The sequence below is a fragment of the Leptosomus discolor genome, chromosome 2, assembly GCF_034619465.1.
Source record: "Leptosomus discolor isolate bLepDis1 chromosome 2, bLepDis1.hap2, whole genome shotgun sequence".
NCBI classification, from domain to species: Eukaryota; Metazoa; Chordata; class Aves; order Leptosomiformes; family Leptosomidae; genus Leptosomus; species Leptosomus discolor.
This window is the reverse complement of record NC_141392.1, coordinates 679,423-707,268: the sequence shown is the minus strand read 5'-3', so window position 1 is coordinate 707,268 and position 27,846 is coordinate 679,423. Positions and strand designations below refer to the sequence as shown.

The following is a 27,846-nucleotide window of genomic DNA, read 5'->3' as shown; positions in this document are numbered from 1 at the left end:
CATTTGTAAATTCACCTCTTCAAATCTTCAGCATACCGGCTGACCTCTGATGCCTGTGCTAATGGACAAACAACAAGACTGTCATAAAATCACCACCGTATATAAATGTGTTTTTTCTATGTAGCACCAATGAATACCACTAGTCACAAATTTACCATCATCTGTATACAGTTAGGGTTCTCACCACAAACAACAACTCCCAAATCTTTTACCTCCTCAAACTTACTCTTCCCGACAGAAGCCAAAGGCTTCTCTCATAACTGGTTACCCTCTGACGGAGAATCCATTGGGGAACCCGGTCCTTAGTCAGGGGGTAAAGCAGCACAGCAGCATACAGAAGATAGCTGGGCCATTTTTCGTGACAAGTACCATTTGGTTTGACCCTCCCCTGTCCCGTTCTTTACAGAATGGGCTTCTTCAACAGCTCCCAAGGAACGCTCCTGCCTTCAGCCTGACAGCGGGAAATGCACAGTCCCGCAAAATAAACATTCACCTCATCGAAGAGGAAAGAAATTTAAGAAAGATTTGAAGCTCCTAGATTCTTGAGCAGCAATCCTCTTTCTGATCAGTGGGCAGTTCCTGATGAAGTGACGAGAGTACACAAACCTACCAGCTTCTGTGTGGCATACAAAAAAAAATTCCTTGTAAATAGTACAGCAAAACAGAATATACACCTATAAACTAACAGGTGGTTCTCTGGGCTGCAGCACCCATTCACATAAACATACACACTGCATCTTCTTTCATTTCTATATTCATAACCTGTAAGTACAACATACAGTTTAAAAGAGGGTTAGGGAAGATAAAAGCAATTACCTCAGTCGGTTGGTGTAGGTATCTACACAGGTCTTCATTTTAGCCAACAAAGTCCCAACAGAAGCTTGTGACTCCAACTGTTCCTCCTCCTCTTCACTACTTTCTCCCGACAGAGGAAGCAGTAATGGTACCATCGACGTGCAGGATGCAATAGCACGGAGTAACTCTAGCAGAGCTCGGTAAAGGGGAACATGCCGGGCCATATCCAAAACTAAGAGAAAAAAAGTTTACAAAAATTACTAAAATTGAAGACCCTCTGCTCTTAGTACATATGTTTTCAATAGAAAATCTAATTTTAATAATTATTAAAATATGTATGACATTTAATTATAAAATACAGTACTTTGTAACAGCCATTAGTAATTTGTGTTTTAATGGACTTGTCCAGAAAAAATTAGATAAGATACCTGGAAAACAAAGGTTAGCAAAAGACACAAGAGGACAAAAGTGCTAACAAGGTACGGAACAGGATTACCACATGCTGTGTTCATTTCTAGTAGCTTAATACACAACCCCGGCTCAAGCTGCATGTTGACAGGAATCACAAACATCTGTCTATGGAGGAAAAATCGTAACCGACGGTGTTGATCGGAATTTGCTGATTCTGATAGCATTCCAATAGCATAAGCGTTAATAAAGACAGACTTTCATATCACCCACTTTATTTATAGGTCTCTTCTCCTTGAGGAAGATTTGTCTGCATTATTGCAGGAATATTTATGGGCATGAAATAAATGATGTTATCTACTAAGAAGTCTAGATTTGTTTCTTTTCATGGAGAAAGTATCGTTTTAAAAACCATTACACATTCTTCAGAGCTTGCAAAGGATGAAGAAAATACAAATCTTATCTGCATACATATGAACCACGAAACGGTAAAGATGAATAAGAATATATATTAGGTAGGCAAACCTCACTGTCTTAGTGCTGCTCAGCATGATGCATATGTATTAGAAAAGTAACTGTGGGTAGAATATAGATATCAGCTCCTCTGACTAGGAAAGACAGGGAGACACACACACAATTCTAATGGATTCTGCAGCACCACATTGTTTATTTTTCTTTTCCACTTGCTTGGACAAACATGCAATGGATGTCATTTCAACTGACTTTGTATCATTAATAGAAATCCTGAAAATGGAGCAATATACAGATACTTTAACACAGCTGCTTCCTCTGTCCCTAGGACATGCTATTTTTAACCTAACAGCAGAAAAAAAAATGCTCTAGTTCAAAGTATTTACAAATGACTGAGTTTATGATAAAATAAATTTATGCTTTTTCCAGAAAAACCCCTGACAAACAAAGCGCCCCTGACAACTCGCATTAGGACAGAACAAAGCATAGAACAACTCTTTAATGTTTCATTTAGCACATCTCGCCCTCCAAGCTACAGCAGATCACAAACTTTCATCTCCTGTCACCAAACCCTTAGCTCTAAATACAGCACGATGGCACAGTATAAATAGCCAAGCAAATTCAACGAGCCGGTTTATGTAGGTTTAAAGCTGGATTTAAGAGTTCTTTGATCAACAGCTTGCTCTTCGTATTTTGAAACCATTACAATGGCACAAACTCTTAACTGGGTGAGGTTCCGTTGGGCTGAACAAGAAGAAAATTTACTGAAACTAAACAATCTGTCAGGCCTGGTATCATGGCTCTAAAAATATCCTGTGTCAAAATATTCCATATATTTAAAGCCAACTCCTTTGAATTTAAACATTGGCAATAAGAAAACCAGTTTCAATTATCTGTCAATTCTCACGTTTTACGTATATAAACGTATCTTATATATGTGTATTTATATATACTATCTCCATTCCTTATGCTCAGTCTCTATTGAAAAATGATTGCCCACAGGAAAATCCCCACTGTGTAAAATGGCATTAAAATAAACATTAATAGATCTGATCATGTGTGAATTAAAAAGAAAAAGAAAGAAGAAAAAATGTGGGGGAGGGGCAGGGCAAAGGAAAGGGAGACCACAAAACCCCACAGCCCTCGCCAGAAACCACCTCCCACCTGTAGTGGTAAAGATCAAGCAGCTCCTCAATTTGATCCATAGCTGTTTGTTACGAAGGGAGCAAGTGAAGGGATACACGACCTCTTAGATAACCACAGCATTTCAGGTCTGGAAAGCTTTTATTTATTTATTTTAACCATGAAATTTTCATGAGGCCAGAATACATAATTTCAACTCCTTCAGTGCTTGCTTGCCCTCTCCTTTGCTAAATGGATAGTTAAATTCAAAATTACTGTCATGAGGGAAACTGAACTGACATAACTTTAAAACGAGAATGTTTTCCAGAAAGACAGGAGAGAATTCCTGGTTTTAGCAGATTCAATTCACTTGCACCGCTTCACAACTGTTCCCACGTGAAACAAACGAAATGCACTCCCTGGGTTTCGATTTAAACAATCTTGTAGGGAACAACCACCTATTTCTTCTCCATTAATGCTAGGCTCTTCTAAACTCAATTTCTTGATTTCATTATGTCTTACAGTATTTTTGTCCAAGGCCTGTACATACTTACTAAGGATTATGACCCAGGCAAGTGTGTGTGCCCAAAATGTCAGGATTCCTCCCCATCCCCAATCTAAATCCTAAAAATATTTATCAAGACTGGATATCTGGGTATCAGAAAAACTTGCTGTAAAGAACTGAAAACTAGCAAATTACTCTTTATTGCATTTATTTGGCAGTTCATCTACTTGTGCCCACTTTGCTTTCAGTCCAAAGAGAACACCAAACTCACTACGGTATACGTCTTCTGCAGATGCAGCTCTGCCTTCTGAAATAGGTTAAGATGACTTGAGCATTTTTTTAAATATCTATGTTTACATGTAATTAGATGTTCCAAACTGGACAACACTCAATTTTTAAGACACTATGTTTTCAGCCACTACAACTACAAGACACTCCTTTGCAGAATACCCCCCTGGCCCAGACCTACTGTTGGCTAACCTGTCCATCCCCTGGTGTGGCCGGCTGCACCCACAAATGTTCCAACACCAGCCTTCTGGACTGACAGTGGCTTAGCACGCCCAGCAGCGTTCAAACTAGAACCTCAGTGTTCAGGCTGTACCATCATCATCTCTACTGCTCTCAGTGTCTGCAGCACATTCAGTTAGTTGGGATTTATGAGAGATGTCTTCCCTTTACATATCATCATGTATGTGTTTGGGGAGAGCATTTCAGAAATACAAATGATACAGCTTTGTAAAAAATTATTTAGATCCTGTAACAAAGTCCTTTAAAGGGATTAGTATTAAAATACTAAAAACATGAATAAAAGTATAAAATACAAATCTGCAATGAACAAATCCTACTTCCATCAAATAGAAGCAATGGAACCTTCAGACTATCATCCTTGCACACAGGTATCACCAACTAAGATGCAGCAATTTGAATTTTAAGCAAATATAAACTTCAATGAAGAACAAGCGGTAAAAGTAATCCACTGTTGTCTTCAAAGTATGCTATTCCTTGGGAACATACCCAGTTTTTTCCTGCTGGACTGAACTGAGCAATGCAGGTGTAGCACAACATTTTAGATGAATTCAGTAAGGTAGCTTCTTGTGTAGGGAAGAAAATCCAACATATCACAAAACAGAACTAAATACTTTTGCTTATAATAGAGACATAATTTGAAGAGCATTAGTACATCTTAAACGTATCAGGCACTAACAACGTTTTATTTACGCGGGCATGCACAAAACTGCAAATACACAGCATCCCTCAGAAAAAGAAAACGGGAGATCAGAATTCTTGACTTTGCAGAAATTACAGATGGACACGTTATCCCGGATCCTCTGTTATCCCAAAGTCAAAACCGTTACTAAATGATGACGAGTACCTTTTCCAAGCAGCTCAGTGCGGTGCTCCCAGCCTCCCACACTGACTGCACCTGGACCGTGCAGGCTGGGGGGTACTTCACGTCCGTCCACTCCTGTGCTGTTGGTGCTCCCCGATTCTGCAGGGCAGCAAACTGCTGAGGAAGGTCCAACCCCAGCACCAGGGACCAGTGCAAAACCTCCCCCTTGTTGACTCTTGAACAGAACTGCTGCCCGAGCGTGCCTATCTGAACCTGTGCCAGGTGTACCAAGCATTCCTCAAATGACTATATGCCACATACTTACACCAAAAGAGAGGTAAAGATTAAATCATTTTATTATTAGACTCAGAGCAGGGATTTGCACCTGGAGCGCGAGCAGCCAGCTGCAGGAGGTCGGCGCACCAGCCCCTCGCCGGCGCCCAGGGGCGACTGTGACAGCCCCGGGTGAGGGAGCGGGGCCGGGCGGTGACGGGGCAGCAGCACACCACCACCAAGGGTGGGTGGCAAGGCAAGGACAGCAGCGCTCTCGAAGGCTGGAATCCCAGCGCCACCACAGAGAGCTTATTTAAAGGATAACAACAGCAGCACGGTCATTACCACCTTTGCTTTATGAATTGCAGGAATTACGAGTTCCAGAAAGATGAGTGGCTATGTCCAAAAAACAGGCAACTGCCTTATTGTACTTGATAACAAGCAAGGAAGTTCACTGTAGCCTTTCGGGACAACAGGCAGCATGCACATACACTCACAGTTCACATCAAAAAAGCGGCTCAAGTCTAAATTTATTCTGTTGCATTTATGCAAATCAGAAATCTCAGTAAGCTCACTGTCATTTACTAAGGTAGGTAGGGGTGGAAAACATCTGCAAAACATCTCATGGTTTAGTAGAATAAGGTCTTATCCTTCCCCCGCCCATTCCTTTGGGTAATAAAAGGTCACGTTTTAGTGGAATCATACAAGTCAGCCTCTTGCCACAATATTTGCAGTTTAGAAAGATGCTGAAGGCTAAATAGGTAAAAAATAGACATTTCATAAACCCAGATCTCCCTTGTATGCTAATAACAAGCAGTCTGATCTGGGGGGATGGTGGAGGGAAAAGGAGTCTGACTGAAGCTATTTTAAGAAGTCTGGACTTTCAGACACTGCCGAGTATTCTGTCTTTTGAAAACCGCAATCTTTCACACATGGCTAAAGGTCATGAGACATTAAGGCACTGAGCACATTTTTGAACACTTCCAGACACAGCCTACTTACTCCTGGGAAACAACTCGTTAACATTCAAAGACTGTGTGTGTGAGTTCAGAACATTTCAGTTGCTTTCCACACGTCTATTTATTCATCACCAAACCAGATCTATTTCTTACAAAAACCCGCGAGTACCCATAAGAAATTACAACCTTAATATAATGAAAAAGCACGTGAGGGCAGATAGTTTCACAGGATCAAGGCATCACCTTAAATTGCATATATATCTGTAACAAGATAATGGCCCAACTGAGTCTAATACTCCTTTGCTTTCTTTTAGTATTATACAATATTCAAACAAAGAACAGCCAGGCCTAATGGCCCATTAAATAGATAGTACTGAACAGCAATAATTTTTTTTTTTTTTGCAATTCATTTAAGATCCTCAGTACAACTTAACTGGCTATGAATAAGATTATAAAACTTATTTCCATTGCAAAGGATATTTAAAACATATCACAAAAAATATGCACATTTATTTTAAAATAAAGGAAACTATTAATATAGCATATCCATTATATCCAAAAATCTTCACACTTTACAGCAGATAAACAAATAGAGAAGAATAATTTGTAAGAAAATGAGAAAAAGTTCTGCTTTAGTTGCAGCTGATGCCAAGGCCTTCCCACTGTGATTCTCACTGTGACTACACTAGGTATTCCTAACCCAGAGGAGCCTACAAACTTGATGTAAAATGAAACAGACACTTGAGGGAAACCCCCAAATACCTTTACCAGTTTTAACTATATCACATTGCCAGATGCATACCCTCCTTGCTTCCGTGCGACGAGAAATGGCGCATACACGTGCTCTCGATCTATCTCCTGTACATCATTTCTCATTTACTAGACTCGCATCATTTAAGGACTTCTTGAGTTTCAGTTATTTCAGAGGCCCAGGAAAGTATGACTATTTTTGCTTATGTGCAATTTCTTTTTCATTCTGACCACTAGACATGACTGACATGCAACACGAGAGGGACGGTCACTAACAGACAATTAAAAGGAAATAACTGAAAAGAAAAAGGCATTCTGGAGAGAATGCATATCTAAAACCAGGAAATGTAAATTTAAACCAAAAAATTCCTGCAAATGGCTACAAGCATGGCTTACATTTAACAGATCAGAAGAGGGAAAAAACCAGGTTAAAACTTGAAAGGAAGATAAATGGATCTCTGCAATTAAAGATGAAGTTGAATTCTGATTTTATAATTACAGTCTCATCTTGCATTCCAAGTGGCCTCCTCCTCACATGGGGTAGTGTTTCCAGTGACCCAACAGATGCCATCAAGTCTTATCTATTATTTTGTTTTGGATCTATTTTCCTCCTATTTCAATGAGCCTTTACACCCTCCTGGAAAGTCAAATGACTGAACTTTGTTAAACATTTGTCCAGAAGTCTAATCCTGCCTCTGTTTTAAGTAACGTAAAAGGAAACCCCTGACAGTTATGTCGAGCAGCTACATTATAAAACTGTTCTATTCGCATCATGCCCAAATGCCCAACATTTACAACAGCGTACCCACAACAACTCTGGGAAAAAAAAAAAAAAAAAAAAAAAAAAAAGACAAGAAAATACCTTTGTATCCCAAGACACCTATTTTTTTTTTTTTTTCTTTTGTAGCATTAAAGTTTAGGGGGATGGATCTCCTCAATTTCGGAAGCTAAAATGAGACACTCTCATTACCGTGCTACGTACTCAGAAGTTTGAGTCCAATGTTACGATCACAACTGCAGTACCACACACACCTGCCACTACGTTTTTCTTTTTTGTTTTATTTTACTTTTTTTTACCTCAGAATAATTTAAAAACAGATCTTGGAGTTCTGTCAATTTTACACCATTTCTAAAACATGCTTAGTAACTACCGAGGACACTATATGCTATTCACTAACCTAAAACCGTAATTAAATTAAAGACTTCAGGATCTCATTATCATATTAAAGACTCTCAGTAGCTATGAACTGTAGCTGTTCAAAAAAGCCACACAAAGGAACCCCTCGTTTTGTACTTTTAATTAAAACCTCCAGACAGTCTCGTGGCCGCAGCGACTGCCACGCACGAGCGAGGCACGCTGCCCGTCCAACAGGCCCACACGGCCTTTTGCTAAGTATGTTAAAACCGGAGCCGCTCCTCAGCCCCGTTTACCGCATCTTTGCAAACATATGATCTATGAATGCAGTCCACGCTGCAGGCAATAGTGTCAGTTCCAAATACGTCATGCTCTGCTGCCTCTTGATTTTCTGTTTCAGAATCAACCCAGGGCAAGCCGCTTTTATAATAGGCCTAATTAACACCCTGTGTTCTGCTCCATTTTGATAGGAAAAAAGATTGCCTACAGAATATTTCAAAATCAGACCTCTAAGAAACCATTAGCCTTCGGGTACAAATAAAACAAAAGCTTTCTAAATATTGTCATCTTGTAATAATTTAATTAGCTTGACTTTTTCTTCACCTTTCTTTATAGGAATAACATAAGCATTTTCACAGTACCATTTTGTGTATCAGAAAAACGGCATCAGAAAAGACCTTGGGATAACGAAGCAGAAGGCGGAGGGGTTAAGCCCCCCTTCCAGGGCTGAAGTTACAAACCCTGCGTCAGAGCAGTAAAACAACGCAGGAAGGGTGGGCCTCTGAACCGAACTCGTACAGTGCCAGGCTCAGAGCTGATTATTACTATTGTGCAGAGAGTCTTAAAATTTTGCTCTTCTGATGTCAGTACTGAGCCCATTAGCAGACAAAAAAAAAAAAAAAAAAATCACATGAAATGTTAGAAAAGGTGAAGAGAAATTAAAAATTACTTAATGACACTGCAATCAAGCATTGGTACTGCTTCAACACCATGTGCGTCTTTCCCCTTTCTCAAAGGGACAGGACAGAAGGGACAAGAGAAAGGTGACTAAGCCCCTCAAGGCATGGAATGAGCTGCTGTACTATCTAAAATGAATAAACCAAGGCTTTGCAGCCTCAGTGACTAATTAAGTGTATCAGGTTTTTTTTAAAATTATGAGTGGTTAAAAAAGTGACTAGAATTGGGCTGTTCAATACACTCCAAGAACAGGCGCACCACTAGAAGAAACAGTGCCACTGGTAAAAGAACATACACTACAGCACGCATCACTGTCAAGCTCTGGCAAAGCTTAGCACTAAATGCTGGGGCAGCAAATATTGTCACACGTTCAAAAGTAACTGGGTAAATTCATGTGAGAACAGGCCATCAAGGGGTAACCAATGAGGAGATACCACCCTTGGCCACATACTAGCAGTATCAGGGCAGCATTTCTATGTCAGCCCATCCCTATATTCTCCCACAGGCATCTGTTACTGTCCACTGTTGGTGATAAAGTAACGGGCAACAACCTCGGTCTGTCTTGGCATTGCTATTTTACAAGGGTCTTCTAGGAAACTTGGACAAAAATAACAGTTTAACTACAATATAAAAGGAAAACTGTGTTCAATTTTAGAAGCAAAACGCATTGCTCAAGTTCGTTGGTCAGTCATCTGGAGTTAGTGTAGTCATGTGGCTCAAGGGAGCAGACATTGGCTCTTAACTACTTGTGGCTTGCTTATTTTTTAAAGAATGTTTTATTTTGGCGAAGTCAAGTATTTTCAGGAAAGTTTTATTTACAAGTAAGTCAAACAACACTTAAAGACTTGCCACAAATGTATCCACAAATCCAGAAAAAACCTTAGCCAGAAAAAGCACACGGCATTATCTCATTACGCTAGAGCGTACAGTTGAGTAAACAGACACAATCTCCTGTATTTAGAAAGGACAGGAAAAAGAAAACCAAATGACACAAAAGACAAACCAAACGGAGCTTTTAAAGCATGACTACTGAAACCATGCATGGCCCCCAGTTTTGGAGATACTACTATTTCCATGCCACACTCTGGTCCCTGATAATGGAATCCATTAGAGAGGTCCCTCTCCGCCATTGAAGAGCGCTCCAAATAACCTTGAAAAAGTGGTCTGGTAATGAAGGGATGCTTCTGGGGGCTACAGAGCCATCTAACACGGGGGGTGGGGAATAAACCATCAAGTAAGGATGACGAATGAAAAGTACCAATGCAAAACTCTATATTAATTGCTTTTGTTTGTTTGTTTGAAAAAACGGCCCAGTAGGCACCAGTGCAGAACGGATGAGCAGAGTGCTGTAGAGGGAGTCCGTGCTGCCACGCGATCCAACCCCTCTGCAAGTTTTAAAAATCTCTCCTCTGAAAGATCGCTGGTTTTACCCAATATCAGTTCTTTAAAACGAACAAAATATCAAGAAACGCAAATAAAGCATAAAGCTATAACCAAATCGTGTTTGTATCCAAACCTAGAAAACAAGTGTAAGGAAGCATCAGTGTAAAGCCGCAGGATTGCTCTGTATTATCCAATAAACACATAATAATATAAAGAAAGGCACAGGTAAAAAGATAGATATAAAAAAAAAAAGACATGAGGAAATATACATAAGAAAGGCATTCAGAGACTGCATGAGAATGAAGTTTTTTGCTTGGTCAAGGGAGGAAAAACCAATTTCATTATTAATACTACTCTGTACTACAGCATTTAATAAGATAAAAAGGACCAGTATTTTTTGAGGTAGATGTAATAAAATAAATCTAATATTAAAGGTAAGCTAGAAGTGTCAAATGAATCTTCTGCTTAGCCAAGACAATAAGAAAAGTATTTTCTGTAGAGAAAAAAATATAAAATTTAAACATTCTGCGGACAAAACCTTTCTGGAAAAAAGTAAAAATAAACCCAAAACAAATCAGGTGCAAGCTTGCCTATCACCTCATGTTAAGTGTCTCAAGTGCAAGCACTCCACAAAGATGAAAGGAAAGGTATGGCTACTCTAAGAACATGAAGCAGGATTTTTAAGGAAGTTAATCTGGCTTTCATCATCCCTGCGCTGGAGGAGGGAATAGCGATTTCACTATTTTTGGCAGAAGAGTGGGCAAACAGCCACCTTGAAATGGTCCTTAGTCTGAACGTTACCCCTTCCAGCCCATAAAACAGTCACTAGTATTTGAGAATAAGATGGAAATTGAAAATAAGATGGAAACCTGCCATTTCATTGCACATGCTACAAAAATCAATATGGATTTTCAAAATTAGGTAATGAAGTTGCAGGGTGTTTTTAAACTATTACTTCAGCAGATGGAAAAAGGCCAAGACCTGGGTCTTCTGTTCTGTCAGCAGAGGATACCAACATCGTTACTGGAATGAGAGGACATGCGGTTCCTGCGCTTTATGGCAAACTTTCCGTACGTGGGAGCACACCCAGAAGATCTCGTCCTCAGCGGTGAGAAAGCAGACTACTTAGGAATCTCACTCTGCCTTAAATATCTAATTATTTTGCTTGGCCAAGATGGCAGAGCCCTGTGCATATGCAAAACAGAACCTTTATCACTTCAGCATATTTTCTAGAGACTAGTTGGTTGTTTCAATACCAAGATAGGCTTTCGGTAAACATGCAAAGTGCTGGCTGAGGAGAAGAACTCAAGCTTAATAGCCTCCCCGAGTCTAAGAAGATGGGGAGAATCAACTATCTCTGTGCCCCAGACTTGTGGAATAGGAGAATTTGCACCTTCTGTGCAACCTCATGCATGTTCCTGCATCACTTGTTCAGACAGATCATCCTCCATGGTGTTACAGTATGACAATAAAGACTCACCCAGAAGAAACGAAAATATTCTTTTGTTAATGAGCAGCACTATACTGAAGTTGTCCTCTAGAGAGGACAAGAAGATACACGTACTATTAAAAAAAGCTAGAGTTTGTGTGTTGGAGTAATCTACCATAGATTAACTCTTTTTCTAGACTAACTCCTTCAGCCACAGAGATCCATTTCCTTTGACTTAACACTCAATACTACGAATACCCTCAGAGAACAGTAAGGGAACCCTAGGAATGGGAAGCGTCTGCGTAAGAGAAGGGGAAACACCAGGCACACGTACAATATTTTATTTTCAAAAACAGGAGAGAAAACAAGAACACAAAAGAAATAAAAGACAAGTGAGACTGTTACTGCCTGGAGTAAGAAAGATCTATCACTTGACCAAACAAACGAGACTTCCAACTGCTGAAAACGAAAGCTGGCCCTCACCTCAACGTCCCGGCAAGCTCCTCTCAAATGCATGCTGAGCTACACGCCTCAGCTGACAAAACGCTTCCCTGAAAGAACAGCGAGGTCGCTCTTAGGAAAGAGTAAGTAAAAATGTCTAGAACTAACGTTGGCAACCTGCTCTGTACGTGAACACACTGCTAGTTTGTTTGGTCAAGACATTTTTAGCAGCTTATCCAATTGTGCTGCTGCTAATTGACAGAGCCACTAACACGGAAAAAAAAAAAAGACAAGAATCAACTGAAAATGCATTACTTACAGTCCTTTCCGGAGTCTCTTGTGTGTACCCATAAAACATTCATGCTCCTTAGGTGGCTACTGTATCTTTAGAAACAAGGACCAGGAAGCATGAGAGTTAAGAAAAAGGAAAGCAGCAGACCGTATGTTTCTGTGATGTAATATGGAACCACAGGACATCTAGCATGATGTCGCATTCTCCTCTGACGTCATTCTTTTCTCAAAAAGGACTGAATCTGTTGGTAATGAAAGGCGTTATTTTTAAAATTAATTCTTAATGCCTCCAGTAAAACCTGTGAGTGTTTGTAGTATGTGGTGATGCACAGCAATCTGTTCCAGACACCCAGCACCGATATTCCCAACCATGATTACCAAGCCTAACTGAAACCACTTGAGATGTACTGTCTGACTACAGTAAGGTGAGAAAAAATAGGAGGTCCAGCATTATTTACTCTGGAAATTCTGAAAGATGCAATGTGGTACCTCAAATTTTAAAGGGCCTGATGAATGTCTTTACCAATTACCCTCAGAAGGAAAACGAGTCTAGTACTTTTAGACTCCCAATCTTGCCCTACAAGCAGGGATATAACTACCAGTGTTGGCTTCCAATTAATTAAGGTAAAAAAGGAACTCTTGGATGAAAGGCTCATGGGCCTTCGCAATGAGGTAAATGGACCAGGAAGGCTTAAGGATAGGCTTCCTTCACTTTAAACAAGGCAGAAGCTTTACTGCCTTGTGCCTTCAACAGTCTCATGTCAGTGACCTGTACTATTCTCTGGAAATTAAACAGCTATCACAAGATGGTGACAGTCTATTGGCAGAGAATTTCATGGAACACTTATGGCCAAAACCAAACACTTACAGCCAAAACCAAACACTTTTGAAGACAACAGCCCCTAACTTTTATTTCTCAAGTGAATAATTCAAAATAAACGTTCAGAAACTAACTTCAGGATTGAAATGAACACCAGCTGCATCTCACGTATCATTTGTTAGCTTCTACACATCCTTGTATCGAGGATCAGCATTTAACTGCATTTCTCCTGAAAGCTCATTAAAGAAAGGTCTCTCATCTGCGGGAGGCAAGAAGGCAAACACCACAGTTTAGTTTCCTTTTACATAGAACACACTACACAGTGGCATGCAAGGCATCAAGGTCTGTCTCACATTAGCACCAGAAGAGTGATGTCTAAGTGGATTCAAAGTGGAATAGTAAAAAAGTTACAGGTCCTTGGCAAGCAGATACAGATACAGAAGCAGTCTGTCCCTCATACCATCCTGTAACTACAGAGGTCCAGAACTTCACAGTGGACTCCAAATGAGAAAGAAACCTTGTTTACTTAAGTTTTCAGGATTGTCCTGTAAAGCACCTTCAGTGGATTAGTCACCATTTGGAAAGATTTCTGTGACTTGAGGCTCAAAAACAAACAGACAAAAAACCCACACCCCACTCTTGATTCAAGAGTACTGTTCTCCTGAAAAGTTTTAGGCAGCAGCACAAAATATGTGGGTGAGAAGCAGGAAAAGGAAGAACAAGGTGAGATGTGAGGAGCCCATCAAAATCTAGCCTTTATCCCTCCTATTTTTCACCTAATAATTTCTTGACTATCTTTCCCACAAAACTCCCTTCCTTCTGGAAAATCTAACATGCACTTTAATTCACTGTGATCAAGTGAGCGGGGCCAGACGTTGCAAGCTAGTCTGAAGTATGCTGTGTACATGCAGCTACAAAATCCACCATCAGCTGTATAAATTAATGAAGAGCTCTCCGTTCATGGATTTATGTTTAAAAGCCATATAAAGCAATGTACAGTACAGAAACTGTACAGAAGTTAATCTTTCAGTGATCTTTGCTAAACAGCGATTTGTTGAAAAAGTAACTTCCATTAGCTCTTTGAAATAAGCAAACTTCAGTCTTCAAAAGACTAAGTGTTTTATCTGCCATGCAATCCAGTACCCAATTAGAAACCAAATCCAAGCTGCTTTGTTCCTCGTAACAACTAGGGTTTTAATTCTCAAAGGTCTCAATGCCATGATTTTCAATACATACTTTCATAATTACTCCCTGTAAATTACAATAAATTTCTGAAACATAGTAGAGTTAGAAGTTCAAATTTACAAGTTGCTCTTTCATAAATCTTTTATATTATTAACCGCTCAAATGGGTAACTGGTTTTGACACTTAAAAATAAATCTGTTATTAAAATTCTAGTCCAAAAGCACTATCTACTAAGAAACAGTCTGCTACTTTAAATGTTTTGAAAATACAAGAAGCATATATTTGTATTCTTTTGCAATAGAAAGTAAGAGATATCATGAGATAGTTTTGGAATAAGAGGATGAAATTATTTCCAACTAAAGACGACAAATCAGAGAAAGAAATGTGCCAAAATGTGCTGGGATGGTGGTATCTTCTAGGCTCGTGTGTTTTGGTTTTTAAGATCACTTATCATCTGGAAACTCACATGGACAAGATACCTTGTGAGAAAGAATGTAAGATGCTTTTAGAGCTTTGCAGAAAGAGGAATTTGTTTTGGTACTGTTGTTCTCCGAGAGCCACCCTCCTGCACTAGGATCAGTTCTCACTACTCTGCCTCCCTTTGCTTGCCTAGTAAGGAACCAATATTCACTCAGTGGAATGAACACACCAAAATTTATGAACACTGACAGTTCAAAAACCTGATAATCGAAAGCCCCAATACTCCCCCAGAAGCATGCAGCCTGCACTCAAACCAATGTGAAGAAATAGCATCGGACACCACCTGCTGTCTTTGACCAAAAAGCCTCTCGGGCTGCAGAGAACTGAATCATGACTGAAGCATGTTAAAAGTTACCAACTGCTTTTGAAAGGTACAATACCCATAAAAGAGATTCTTTTTGACACCAGTGAAGAAGAGAAAAATGAAGATTGCTTGACGTCCCATGTGAGACTAGAGACTGAAGAAGAGAAAAAGCCTCTTGACTTTTTTCCATCATTCCCTTCCACCATTTCCAGAAGGTCATCACACACAGTTGAGGCTGAAACCCCCACCTCTACTTTAGGAGCATTCACCAGTCACCAACTTCTGAGTTGCTTCAGTTCATCAGGAGAGTGATTAAAACAGTTCCCTCAAAACAAAGACGTGACACGTCATACGGCAGCTTCCAAAGGCAGATTGGCTCAGTTTTCCCTCAACTACTATTCAGCTGTCACTTACCACTTTTCTTGACAGAACACCGGTGTGCATTCTTACCGCGCTCGCAGACAATAATGCAGTGGTTGAGCCTGACCAGTGCTACGAGGTGGTGAAGAACCAGTACTACTTCCCCTCCGCTTCACTGATTTCTTAACACAGAACTATTTTAAAGCAACTCTGAGAGACTGGAACAAGTAAGTTTCTGGTAAATGAAGGCTGACAGGTGGCAACAAACTAGAGGAACTTTGCTAGTTAGTTATGAGAGAATTCTGAATTTTTCCGAGGGTATTCTGGGTCAGTAAGTTACACAATCAGGAAAAAACCCAAACAGACAATGGCCAAAAGGCATTGAAGTTCAATCAGAAAGGAGATGTAAACACATAGTTGAAGTGTCAAAATCATCAAGTGAATGTTGAGACGAAACACATGAAAGAGGTGTGAATGAGTAGTAAGAAATCTAAAAGTAACTTCTGTTGCTACAGTTGACAGATCTAAGTGCTTCCTCTTTTCAACAGAAAAGTAAAAAAAATACTTTGAAACCTGACTCAAACCAGCCATGCCCATCACTGCCGACTCGAAGGGCATCACACATCAATCCAGATCATAAAAAACAGGCTAACAGCTCCCACAAAGCAAACAGTAGCTGTGTTTAGTTCTCAGGAGAGAGGGAAAAACCAAAAAACCTAAGGAAGAAGGAAGGCGCATAGATATCCACTTCTCGCTTATGCCAAGTCAACCCGTTCATCTTAATTTGTGCATACGATTGCATCTCCCAACAGACACAGGTTTGCTCTATCGTTCTGCAGTTTAACTGAAAAAGTGTCAGATCTCACAAAGAGACGTTCATGGAGGTCACCAGAGAAGAAAACTAGAACGGATCACCTGCAGGATGCATGCGCTACTACATTTCAAGTAGTACCCTGCATCTTGGGGGGAATGCAGAACAACTGCAAGGGAAAACAGTCACCACTGACAACTGATGTATGAATGATTTTTTGGATTTTGTTACAGCGTTTTAACCTAAACAGATTTTTAAGTCTAGACAGCTCTTTACATTTTTCCTTCCATTTTCTTCTTCAAATCTTCCTTTACATTCCGCTTCAACTTGCCATCTTCTTCAGAGCATTTGCTCTTTATAAGGATAAACACTAGCTGACTCAAAACATGCTGTTTCAATGAAAAAACACAGCATATAGAATAATCTTAGAGTACATGAAAATAAAAATTATATAAATCCACAAAAATACATGACGAAAAAGAAAATTTACACTTAATGGTTAAGACTCTTTGTTCCTTTTGTAAATGTGATGTTACGGGTGTACCACACTACTCATAGCAGTAGCATACAGCAGGATAATGACCATCTAAGGATCACCACTGTAAATTGTTGGATTTATACCACTGAGTTTTTACAAGATAGCCCGGCAACTTCCTCTTCAAGGATGAGTATCTTCAAATTATCACACACATTTGTATTGCCTGAGGTCTATTCCCATGGAATACAAATGCTCAAACATTAGCGGTAATGAACAGAATGACCTCTCATCAACAGAATTTGTTCTGCTCTTGGGATGCTACACAAATCAGTTACCAAGGAGTTGCCAAAGCTCTGCCTAGACAGAACTTATATATTTCAATTTAGGACATTTTTGGATACCAGTGTCCAAACACAAATACTACGTAACCATCTAACGTTCACCCCAAAGCAAACGGTTTTATTACTGAAAGTACTCCCAGACTCTAATGTTGGAAGTGTAAATTATCCCCCCATCTTTCCAAATCTCATCAAATATTATGGATAAATCAAGGCCTCTTCAAATCAACCTACATTACTCACTTTACTCATGTGAGAAATCTCTCATGAAATTTTCTCTTCATACTGGAGACGCACTGTAGCTATAAGGAACCTATCTGTAAATACCATCCAACATGGATGAATTCCTCTACCTGAGAAATGTTAAGCCTGACAACCTTTCTTTTTTTCTTCCCAAACAGCAACTCTTTGCCAACACTCACACCTTAAGCAGCTACTGCCCCATCCCTCAATGTGCTGTGCTACAGGACTATTTTTGGCTGGGGCCGTTTTCCAAACCAGTTCACGGCACATCTGCTCAGACACGCGTACCCACACAGCGGAGGGACGGGAGGGGAGACACCCCATTAAGCCAAGGTCCACGGCAGACGCTGGCTCTGAATCACGGTGGGCAGGAGGTTTGGCCCGCCTTTACCGCATGCGGAGGGCACCCAGAGGGATTTGTTTCCCTGGGTTCCCTTAGCCACTGAAGTGCCAGTGGCACCACAACTATGAAAATGGCAATAACCAGCCCAAGAAATGTCCTGTGAACCTTTTGCTGCTCTCTGTGGTTACATCTTCATTAGCTGGTTATTTGCAGTGGAATTTACTTTACTGCCACTATTTATACTTGACAATATTGCAAGAAATTCTTCGGCTTACCTTGAATCTTTATACCTGGTTGTGTTGACAAGGTGACAGATTCCTACCCTCCAAATACAGCATTAATCTTTAAATAAAAGAAGCACATTGCACAATTTCCCCTTTTCAGAAAGGAAAGGGTTTTGATTTTTAACGTGTCAGAGTTAATACAGTACAATGGCTTGAAAACTCAGTTATTGGTAGGTGCTGTCAGCAACAGGAATGGTCAGAACACACAGGTGAGAATTTCCCCATCTTTGTATCTCTGAATAGATCTAAATGAATACGGAAATATGTTCGAGCTACACCGACAGAAAACAGTTCCAGGAACAACTGAAGTGGCAGCAGCCGTTTCAGAATAAGGGAAGAGCTCAAACGGAAAGACCATATACACATGCTGGAATGTATTTTAAGGAAGCTAGGCTAGAGACATAACCTCATTAATTCTTCTAGAGTGAAACAACATCACTGAGGGAACATTACTTTCAGGAGAAAGGGCAAAGCATGTACAAGTACCATACAATTCACAGTACTTCAGACATGGTACTCACCATTAAAATTACGCACACGTAAAATATGCAGTTTTGGCCATTACTAAGAAACTAACAAATGTACCTAGACACTTCAAAAAAAAAGAGAAAAAAGAGTTAATGTGTAAGTAAATTAGTCTGAAAATGGGGAGTATTTAAAGCAATGATTTTACCCTTTTTTGCTTTCTCACAAAAAGAGTATTGAAAACTGAATTTCAAACAATGCCTTGTAATTTCCAAAATATGCTCTTCTGGAAAGTGATCAAGGTTTCCAGTTACATTCCTACTGCTTGAATTCAGTGTAATTAATAATATTTTGATTTTTCATATGCATAAGCTTTTTGTACTTTTGAATCCTGAGTTGCTTGATATTGCAAGTATTTCTTTAAAAATAAGTTTTCTAATCGATGTAAAATACAGCTGCATTCATATCAAGCTATGCTGTACCAATGAATGCACATTGCATGGATAGCCTTCATAGATCAAAGTAACTGAATAAAATTATTTGAAACACAGCTACTTGCACAGGTTATTAAAATTGTGGCTTTTTATCTGAAGAGATTGGGAAGAAGACAAGACTTCGCAGAGCTCCCCCTGCTTTCCCATAGGGCAGGTAAAAAATACGTCTCTGATTTACCTAGGAAAAAATCGAGTTACTGCTTCCTACGAAATCAGAGCCGGAATGTTTTTCTTTAAGTCTGTGTTTTCACTAATTACACACTAACCTGCATTCTCGGGGCGGCGAACAGAAAGAGGAAAGCGTTAGAAGTATTATTTCCCATGGAAACAATTGCCTGTCAAACAAAGCATAAAAAGACAAAAGGCAGAAACACTGTTTCAGCTTGAATGCCTTAATGTCACCATTTGTCACGCAGCGCTTGCCCAGAAAACCCTGAAGTACAGTTCACTCTGCTCCTCTGCACACCGTCGGTACAGGACTGAAATGTGCCGGCCGACAATGAAGCAGCAGAGCCTCGCACATTGTTATGCAACTCCCTGTCTGCAAGGGTGGCTCGTAGCTCCTGCTTTATTCAGCAAGTGCCAAGCGCGTGTTTAATCAATGTCACAGCTCGCCACAGTGTGCAGCTGAAGCCACTGCCATTCCTCTCTTCAGATTCGCCTGGCTAAGTTATGCAATGCTCCGAAGAATACCTTGGAATTCTTTCCAGAGGCTCTGAATGCAGGTGTGTGGCAGCGTTCACACCACTGCCAGTAAAGCAGGCGGCTTTTCATCCTCTTTCAGGCTGGACTAAAATTACATAGTGTGACTGCACGTAGGTCGCTGCATTTGGAATTACAGCATGTCAACGTGAGAAAGCCTCTTCAGACGGCTGCCACAAAGAGTGAATCAAAGGCTGGGGTTTTCTGAAGTCTTAATAAATAACTAAGTATAACTGAATAAAACCGGGAGCTGTTTGTATTTTTTTTTTAAAGGCAAAAATCGAACAGCATACATTTTCTTGCTCTGCATCATCTAAGGAAAAAAAAAAATCCTCAGTTTTAATGAGAATTAGTCAACAGTGAGGATCATCACCAGAAAGGGTTTTGCTGGTTTTCGGCTACACTTCCTTTAGTGGATTACTGAGAGAGAAGGCGAGTGATTTGGAAGATTCTGTACCATTATTATCTTCACTGATAAACTTCTTCATCAAGGAACTGTTCATGCTCCTATCTGGTCTGTCTGAGTGAGGAGAGCAGCCCCTTCATGAAGATAAAAGCCTGGTTTGCCACTGAATCGACGAGTAAGAAGCATGTCTGATGACATTTTATTCCTGATGCAATGTAGGGTAAGAAACATCTTTTTTTTTTTCTTTTTACCTTTCTGTGAGATATGCTCTGAGCTGATGGCTTTAATTAGAGCAAAAATACATTTATCTCCAATAATTAAATATATTTGCCAGGAGAGAAAAATGCTATTGCACTATAAAATGGGATTGCAAATCTTCAGTAAATTGGGGTTATCTGAACTAGTAGAAAACCCAATCAAATTTCGGTTAAAGGTTAGAAATTTCTGATCAATAAGGCTAAAACAGCATAGCAGATTACATATAATATCAACATCTCTGCCACCAACGAACACAATTTTACAGGGAATGTGTTTCCAGAGGATATTTGACTGTAAATTAAGAGTACAAGAGTAGCTAAGTAATAGAGATGACCTGTCAACCTCACTTTTGCAACAAAAAAGGTAATAAATCATACATGTATCTGTAAATATCTATCTCAAATCCTTATATTACATAGAATTTCGTTATTACAAGAGTACTACTGGCCTTTGGCATACTGCAATACTAAGCACACGTAATAACAACAACCACCTTTATATTTGAAGAGACAGACATTTTCTGTTAAATGTTTACTGTTGCATGGATGTCCAAAAGCTGATCTATTAAACAAGTAAAAGGGTAAGATCTCATCTGCAATTGCCTACTTAGGGCTCACTGGTCAAAAAAACCCTGTGCCTGTATTAAGGAGGCATATTTTCCATGCTCAAAACAGCAGACAAAGATTTTCAACTGTTTTTATACTGTGACAGTTAAATATTCAACAACAGCTGAAATTCACATAATCTCCTCAGGCATTTCAGAGTATTTGACAATGCCCACATACCTGTTTTCATCAGTTTGATGCCTCATAAGAAAAAAAAATGAGCTACCTAAAGACAAATTTTAAATTTCTTTTATAATAAAGCAGATTAATTGGCTTCAAGCATCAAGCTATTTTTCACTCCTATCAAATCTGTGTCTACAGAACAATTACTTTTAACATAGGCATGTTCATACCAAAAGAAAGCAAAAGACAAATGCAACTCAATAAATATAGCATTAAGAAATATTTGGTGAAGAAGTACAGAACTGTTTTTAAAAAGATCAAGCTTGCATGTTTGTCAGACCAGATTTACCATTCACTTTCTTTCTTCTAGCTAGCTGCCAGAATACTGGTGAAGGTATTTGCAGGAAAAATGGGGACCTCTGCCATCACAACACTGGAAGATGTGAAAAGGCAAGAGGAGAAAGAGGAAAAAGAAGAATCTATTTTAGCACTCCTTGGGATTATTGGAACTGTGCTCAATTTATTTGTTATTGTTTTTGTGTACATCTACACTACACTTTGATGACATTTTTGAACATCAATGGCACAGAACACAGTGCAAAGACCAGTGAGGGTAAGAATGATTTCTAAACTTAAAGCAAAAAAGCCCACTGTCTGAAAAGATAATCAAAAACATTCCAGAGCAAAGTGTCTGGCTAAGGGCGCTGCATCAATGACTGCTAAATGTATCTGCGAGCCCAGCGAGGGTGCTAAATTATGTAAATGAAGGCAGACGATATTCAACTTCTCATTGGCAACAGATTAAATCCAAACAGCAGAAACAGCGATGGCACTGTTTCATTGCCAGCAAACACAAAAGAAATATAAGCAAACACTGAAAACAATCAGAACATAGAAAGACAGTAATTAAATCTAAAAATACCTATAAGCAAGCCCATGATGCTTTCTATGGTTTTGTGCAATATGTCTCTTCATAGCCGAGACCAGAAAACAGACAAAAGGGTTTTATTTTTAGATCACCATAATTCAGGCTTATAACTTACACTGATGTATAATAATTGTGGAAACAGGAACACTGTTATACCAAAAACTGTAATATTATAAATAAAATTTTAACTATTGACTATATTCTGCAGCATTTTCGTTAGTCTTGTGGAAAGCTGGAAAAAGGTTAGCTTTTCTTGCCTTTACTGAATCTGTATTTGAAACCATCATGCTATACTGATAATGTGCTTTTCTAATTAAAAATCCTTTAAAGTGGTGTGAAAAAATAAAGAATAGTTTCTGTACTTCTTTTAAGAAATAATAATTACAATGACACACTAATACACATTCTCCGAATGAAAAAGAAAAATCTTAAGTTGCATTTTCTATATCGCCATTTTTAGAATGTGTTTAACGTGAGTCAAATACAACTCTCACGTTTTCACCCTGATGCTTATTTTCAAGAAAAATCAAACACATCACACAAGGATTCATGGTGTTGCATGAAAAACAGGTTTAATAGTCTTTGCCCAGAAGAGCGTACTCTCTCTCTTTCTGGACCGGGTCCTGAAGTCACTTTGCCTTTTTTGCACCGTTTATGGTTGAGGCCCAGAATTGCAACTCTAACGCATACCTCATGGAACAGGCAATTAGACTACTGAAACTGATGAAACTATTTCCATGTTTTAAATTAAAGCTATGTATGTCTTCGAGTAAGATCCAAAGCTGCAGACAGTCTGAGATCATAGAATTTCTTACACACATGAATATATCTTGCATATATCTTCTAATAGAAAAGCTACTTTTGAGAGTTTAGGATTAAAAACACAGTAGAAAAACAACACCAAAAAAAAAAAAGGAAGCCCTGATTTTAATAAATACCATTCTTAGTATTACATGTGCCACAGATGAACAACAGAGGAGCTGCATGTCTGAAAATCAGCTCAGTCCCTTCTCCGAGGCTGCAAAGCTACATCCAGTCCTTCCATAAAATGACAAGCAAAGAAATACAGCCCTTGTATGGGTGACAGCTTACTGCTGTGTAGAATTTCATAACTGCTGAACCAACGTAGCTTTTGGAAGTCACTTCGAAACAAGGACCTGCATAAAGTAAGGTCAGGGATCTAAACCAGAATGAATTTGGCAATGATATTTCAGTCAGCTGCAGAAACTATGCTGTAACACGGATTTATGGACGAATGAGGTGGAAGATGGTGTATTTTGGTTTTGCGACCCTGAGTCAATATTGGCTCAATCAGTATAAATGACAAACCGAGCTGAGGCTGCGCTGGAAGGAATCATGTGCAGACTTATGAAAATTAGTGAAATTTATTCACTATCCGTAGGCTACAGCAAGTCTCCAGGACTGCACACTCATTTTCACTATACGAAGCACCAAAGCATTCTGTAAAACTAAGCTACATTCTAGAGGAATTACGCAGGTTATTCATGTTTATTTAAGACTATAAAGCAAATACATTATTCAATTTTTCAATGTACTTCTTGTATCTACATGCTTATGGTTATTATTGCATCAATCTCATAATTCAAGGATATTTGAGAGGGGTCTTCAAATGAGAAGTTACAAGAACCTGAAAACCGAACAGAAATACGAAATTCAGGTAGAAGTTACTGCTGTTTATTTTGATCCTGAAGTTATTTAAAACTTGTCAATCCTGTGAAATAAAGAGTTTTATTTCATGTCATTTCAGTGCATAGCTCTCTCCTCAAAATTGCGATTCAACTAGTACTCCAGCACTGGACTGAGATAATGCACCTTTCTTTGTAAACACTTCAACAGCAAAACAGATGAAAAGCAATCCCAAAGTTATAACCAAATGTGGCAAAGGTTCAGTATCGTTCTTTTACCAATGAATGAGTCAATTAACATTAATGAGAACTAGTGGAATTTTTAAGTTTGGTAATTATATACTGTCTATCTAAACTGCCACTGTACTTGTAATTTCACAGGGTAATACCAGCATTAGAGATTGCCCTGGCACATGGCTTGTATTTTGTTCTAAAACACAAGTCTAATATCCTCTCTTAACAAGTAATGCTTGCGCTCTATGCCACGCGGACCTAAATCAAACTGTAGTTAAATGAGCTCCAGTATACGTCTCTGGTGCTTATACATGTAATCCAATATATGCATAAGAATCTCAACCACAAAAAAAAAATCTTAACAGCAACCACCTCCTATTAGACACAGCAAAAAGCCGATAGTCTAGGGAAAAGCAGAATTTCATGATGATTCAACATTTGCGCTGCAGTAGTACCTTCACACCTTCAGAAACGGGTAAAGATGCAGGACTTTGAGCAGCATGAGCTCAGTGTACCGACTTCCCAGATCCATACAGGAACACAAGCTTCCTAAAGTACTCAGCCTACTCAGTCCAGTGAACTGGACTACTTTGTGAAAAGAAAAGCAACACCACAGAATGCCTTGAGAATAAGAAAAGAAATACTCTAACTTCAGCAGCCAACCTAGTGTAGTTGAAGCTCTGAGGTAAGGAGGAGAAGCCTGAAAAGTATGATTTTAATGGACTCAACAAACAAAGGTATATCAAAAGAGGCAGAACAAAAAATTCAGTACTTTCATCCTCAACACACTTGTCCATAGTACTTACTAAATAAAGCTCACAACGAGGTATCTGGCAGCAGGAAAAAGCAGCGTGACTGTTAATGAATCCACAAGTCCAGGGTGCGACACTACCTGGTGAACTATGAAAGCCGCATTAAAAGCAAGAACTGGACTCTTACAAAGTGGAACACGACGGTCAGTAAACACAATCAATCTTCACAAAGAAGGGCATCGCCTCTTCTCAGCAGTGAAACCCAAGGAAGACTGAGCTAATCAACACCACAAGCTATGCTGACCACATCACAGGGATTCTTTGTCCACCACAGAAGCAAGGGTGGCTAAGAGAGCTAAGAGAGGAGCAGGCAAGAAAACCCCAGCTAAAATCACAGTATCATCTGCTTCCTGTAAGCCTGGGAATTCAAGCAAAGAGTATTCAGGCAGAATTCTGCAGCTCGCTATGAGGTCTGTTTTCCAAGGAAAAAGTGGTATCAAACCTCTCACCCTTCAGCTTTAAAAAAGGTTATCACACGGTTTTCTAGACACTAGTGTACAGACAAACCAGTACAGCTACATTTTAAAGCAAGAATAGTCTACCTAACATTGTGGTATAACTGATTAATCCCAGCTTCAAGGGGCTTTTTACTGTCCAAGCCCATAACAAAATAAGACAGCCCCTGTCCTAAAAGTCACTTGATTTTCCTTCTGCTTCATGATTCCATTCCACTCCCTTCTCTCTATAAACCTTGTTAGCTACAAAGACTACTATTACTACTCTTTTCTTCTCTCCCACTTGTAAATAACAGTTTGTATTAGTCCTCATACAACTAGGTCCCTCAGCAAGACCTGGACCCTCAAGATAGCCACGTACTGCAGTTAGTGCAAATTCTACTGTTGTGCATTTTGTTCAAGAGAAGTGTTCACATATTTGAACGAGTTTCTACTGCAGTAATTCTTTCAAGTGAAATGTGCTGTATACAAGAGCAAAAAGGTTTTCCATGACAGCTTTTTGTGTGAGATGTGCATAAACGTGTGGTAACGAATACATGCTACAAGTTCCATGACACAGAAGTTAAGAATGGCATCAAACATGAATTAAGTCCTTAGGAATTAACACAAGCGTAATAAAAAACCAAAAATCCCACCACGTTACAAAGATAAACTTTTTTCACTTACAAAATGAAAGATTACAAAAGCCACAGTAATGCTGTAACAAGATATGAAAGAGAAAAAAAATGATCAAGTAACAGGGTGAGGATTCTAGCAGCTATTGCTCCTTGTGACAAGAGCTATGATCTACCTTGCATAATAAGGAAAGTCCTTCATAGACAGATAAACCTTCCTTCTCTAAAAGAAAAAAGCAATTATGGAAATTAATGAAAGTGGTCAGTTCACAATTTTCAAGGACTTCACAATCACCTTGCTCTGATGCAGATGAAGCTGCAGAATGTGTCAGAGCAATCTGGTTTGTAATGATCTGCTTCAAGGTGAGGTTTCTAAAAGATTAAATGATATGTGAGGACTCCTTATCTGGTCAATATTCCTTTTACCTAGAACAATCTAGATAACAATCTAGTCCACGTATGTTCTGAGCAAAATAAGCAGGGATGGCAAAAAATATTTAAGCATCAAAAAACCTAGATAAATTTCTGTGACATAGGCCAGTAACTGTGACATAGGCCAATTTTATATGCTGATACTGGAACCATTCAAGAATTTTGCCAAAACAACTTTGCAAGCAGAATATATCATACCTGCAGCTAACAGAACATGTGTAAACAAAACACAAAATTCTCATTAATAGTGAAATACTCAGTATCTTGTACCACCACAGTGGTATCAGCCTACTGGGCAATAAAGGGAAACAGCATATCCACAGCTTCATTTGACATATTTATTGAACACCTTCCCCATACCTCCAGCATGGGGGTAACCTTTAACTGGTCTACCAGCACCCACTCAAGCCTGAGAAAGTAACAGAGTTGCTGAAAATTGCTGTTTTCTGTCAGCATTGTGCTGGGCACACCTTGTTCCTGCTGGGGTGCCAGAACTAGGGAACATTCCATCAGCATTCTGTGTGCAGTGCCCTGACTTCCCAGTCCAGCACGTTACAGGAAGAATACACTTACCCGCTGCTTCCACGCGTAAGTACCTTTGGGCAGCAGAAGGTACACTGGTCTGAAAATCAGAATACCACGTACAGGAGCATTACTACTAATGCTGTTCCCTTTCCTACTCTCCCTGTGCAGGCATTCAGCCCCACTGGAGAAGAGATATGTACCCAAGATAGAGAACCCTGAAATTAGATCAGGTCTAACAGGAAAGACTCAAATCTGTTCTGCTACGCTGCATTGATATTCAATGTTTATTGCTATTACTAGTAACAGTATTATCATCCTCATCAAAAAGTCACTTCCGCACTTGAAATGTTTCAACTATAAACACATTGTTCAAGTTAATTTTTCAGTATTAGGAGCCTTGTAGCAGAGCTTAACATAGCTCCAGAGCTGCTCAGCCTCCGTCTCTCTTGTGACAGCCAGGCTCTCTGTTAGCTGTCTCCTGACACTGTTAGTGACACCAAGAGCCCCAGCATCACCTGCAACTCACACTCATTAATGTGAGAATTATCTGTCTGCTTTTGAACTGAACAATAACTATGGCATTGGAATTATGCCTGGCTACCACTAACACAAACTGTTTTCAGCGACTCCTTTCAAACTGAATGCATCTGACTCAAATATTCACGAAGAGAAGCCATTCTTTTCAGAACTGATCCTTTTTGAACATTTCCCTCTCATACTAGTAGCCTATTACATTTTCAAAGACAAGCTTGACTGACATAAGCCTGCAAAGCTATCTTTTTTTAATCCAGAAAACCAGTTAATTATAGTTTTATGTACAGTTTTGAACAAACGCAGCAGTCAACATTCAAGACTATCGCTTGGATCATTCAACACATAACAGCCTCCAGATTTTACTGTTCTAAATTCCAATAGATATAACCTCATCCTTTGTGAACCTGTAATCTGAAGACCAGGCAACAGCTTTTCTCTGAAAAGCAAGGTTTTGCTTTGCTTTGGTATAGTTTAGCTGCTACATTAAGAGCTACACATCCACTTACTAAAAAGCAGGGAGTATCCGCTTTCTTCACTGTCCTGCTTTCACTGGGGTACAATCAAAGAATCCATTTTCTATTCAGGAAAGCTGTATTTTTGAGAAGCCTGCAGCACCCCATTTGGTGAGAACAAAGTTGGTAAGACACTGATTTAGTTCATGGCCAGCCATGGTATGCAGGTCTCCATAGTGATCAAGGGGAGGAGGGAAAGCCAGGGC

At 39.4% G+C, this 27,846-nt stretch overlaps 1 protein-coding gene across 1 annotated transcript in view; it reads right to left on the bottom strand.

Moving 5' to 3' along the window:
• BIRC6 (baculoviral IAP repeat containing 6) overlaps positions 1-27,846 on the bottom strand; it is a 188,164-nt gene that overhangs the window by 22,213 nt on the left and 138,105 nt on the right. The window contains exon 66 of the mRNA XM_086461818.1: positions 817-1,027. Coding sequence (XP_086317944.1) covers positions 817-1,027 — 211 coding nt within the window. The remainder of the gene's footprint in view (positions 1-816; positions 1,028-27,846) is intronic.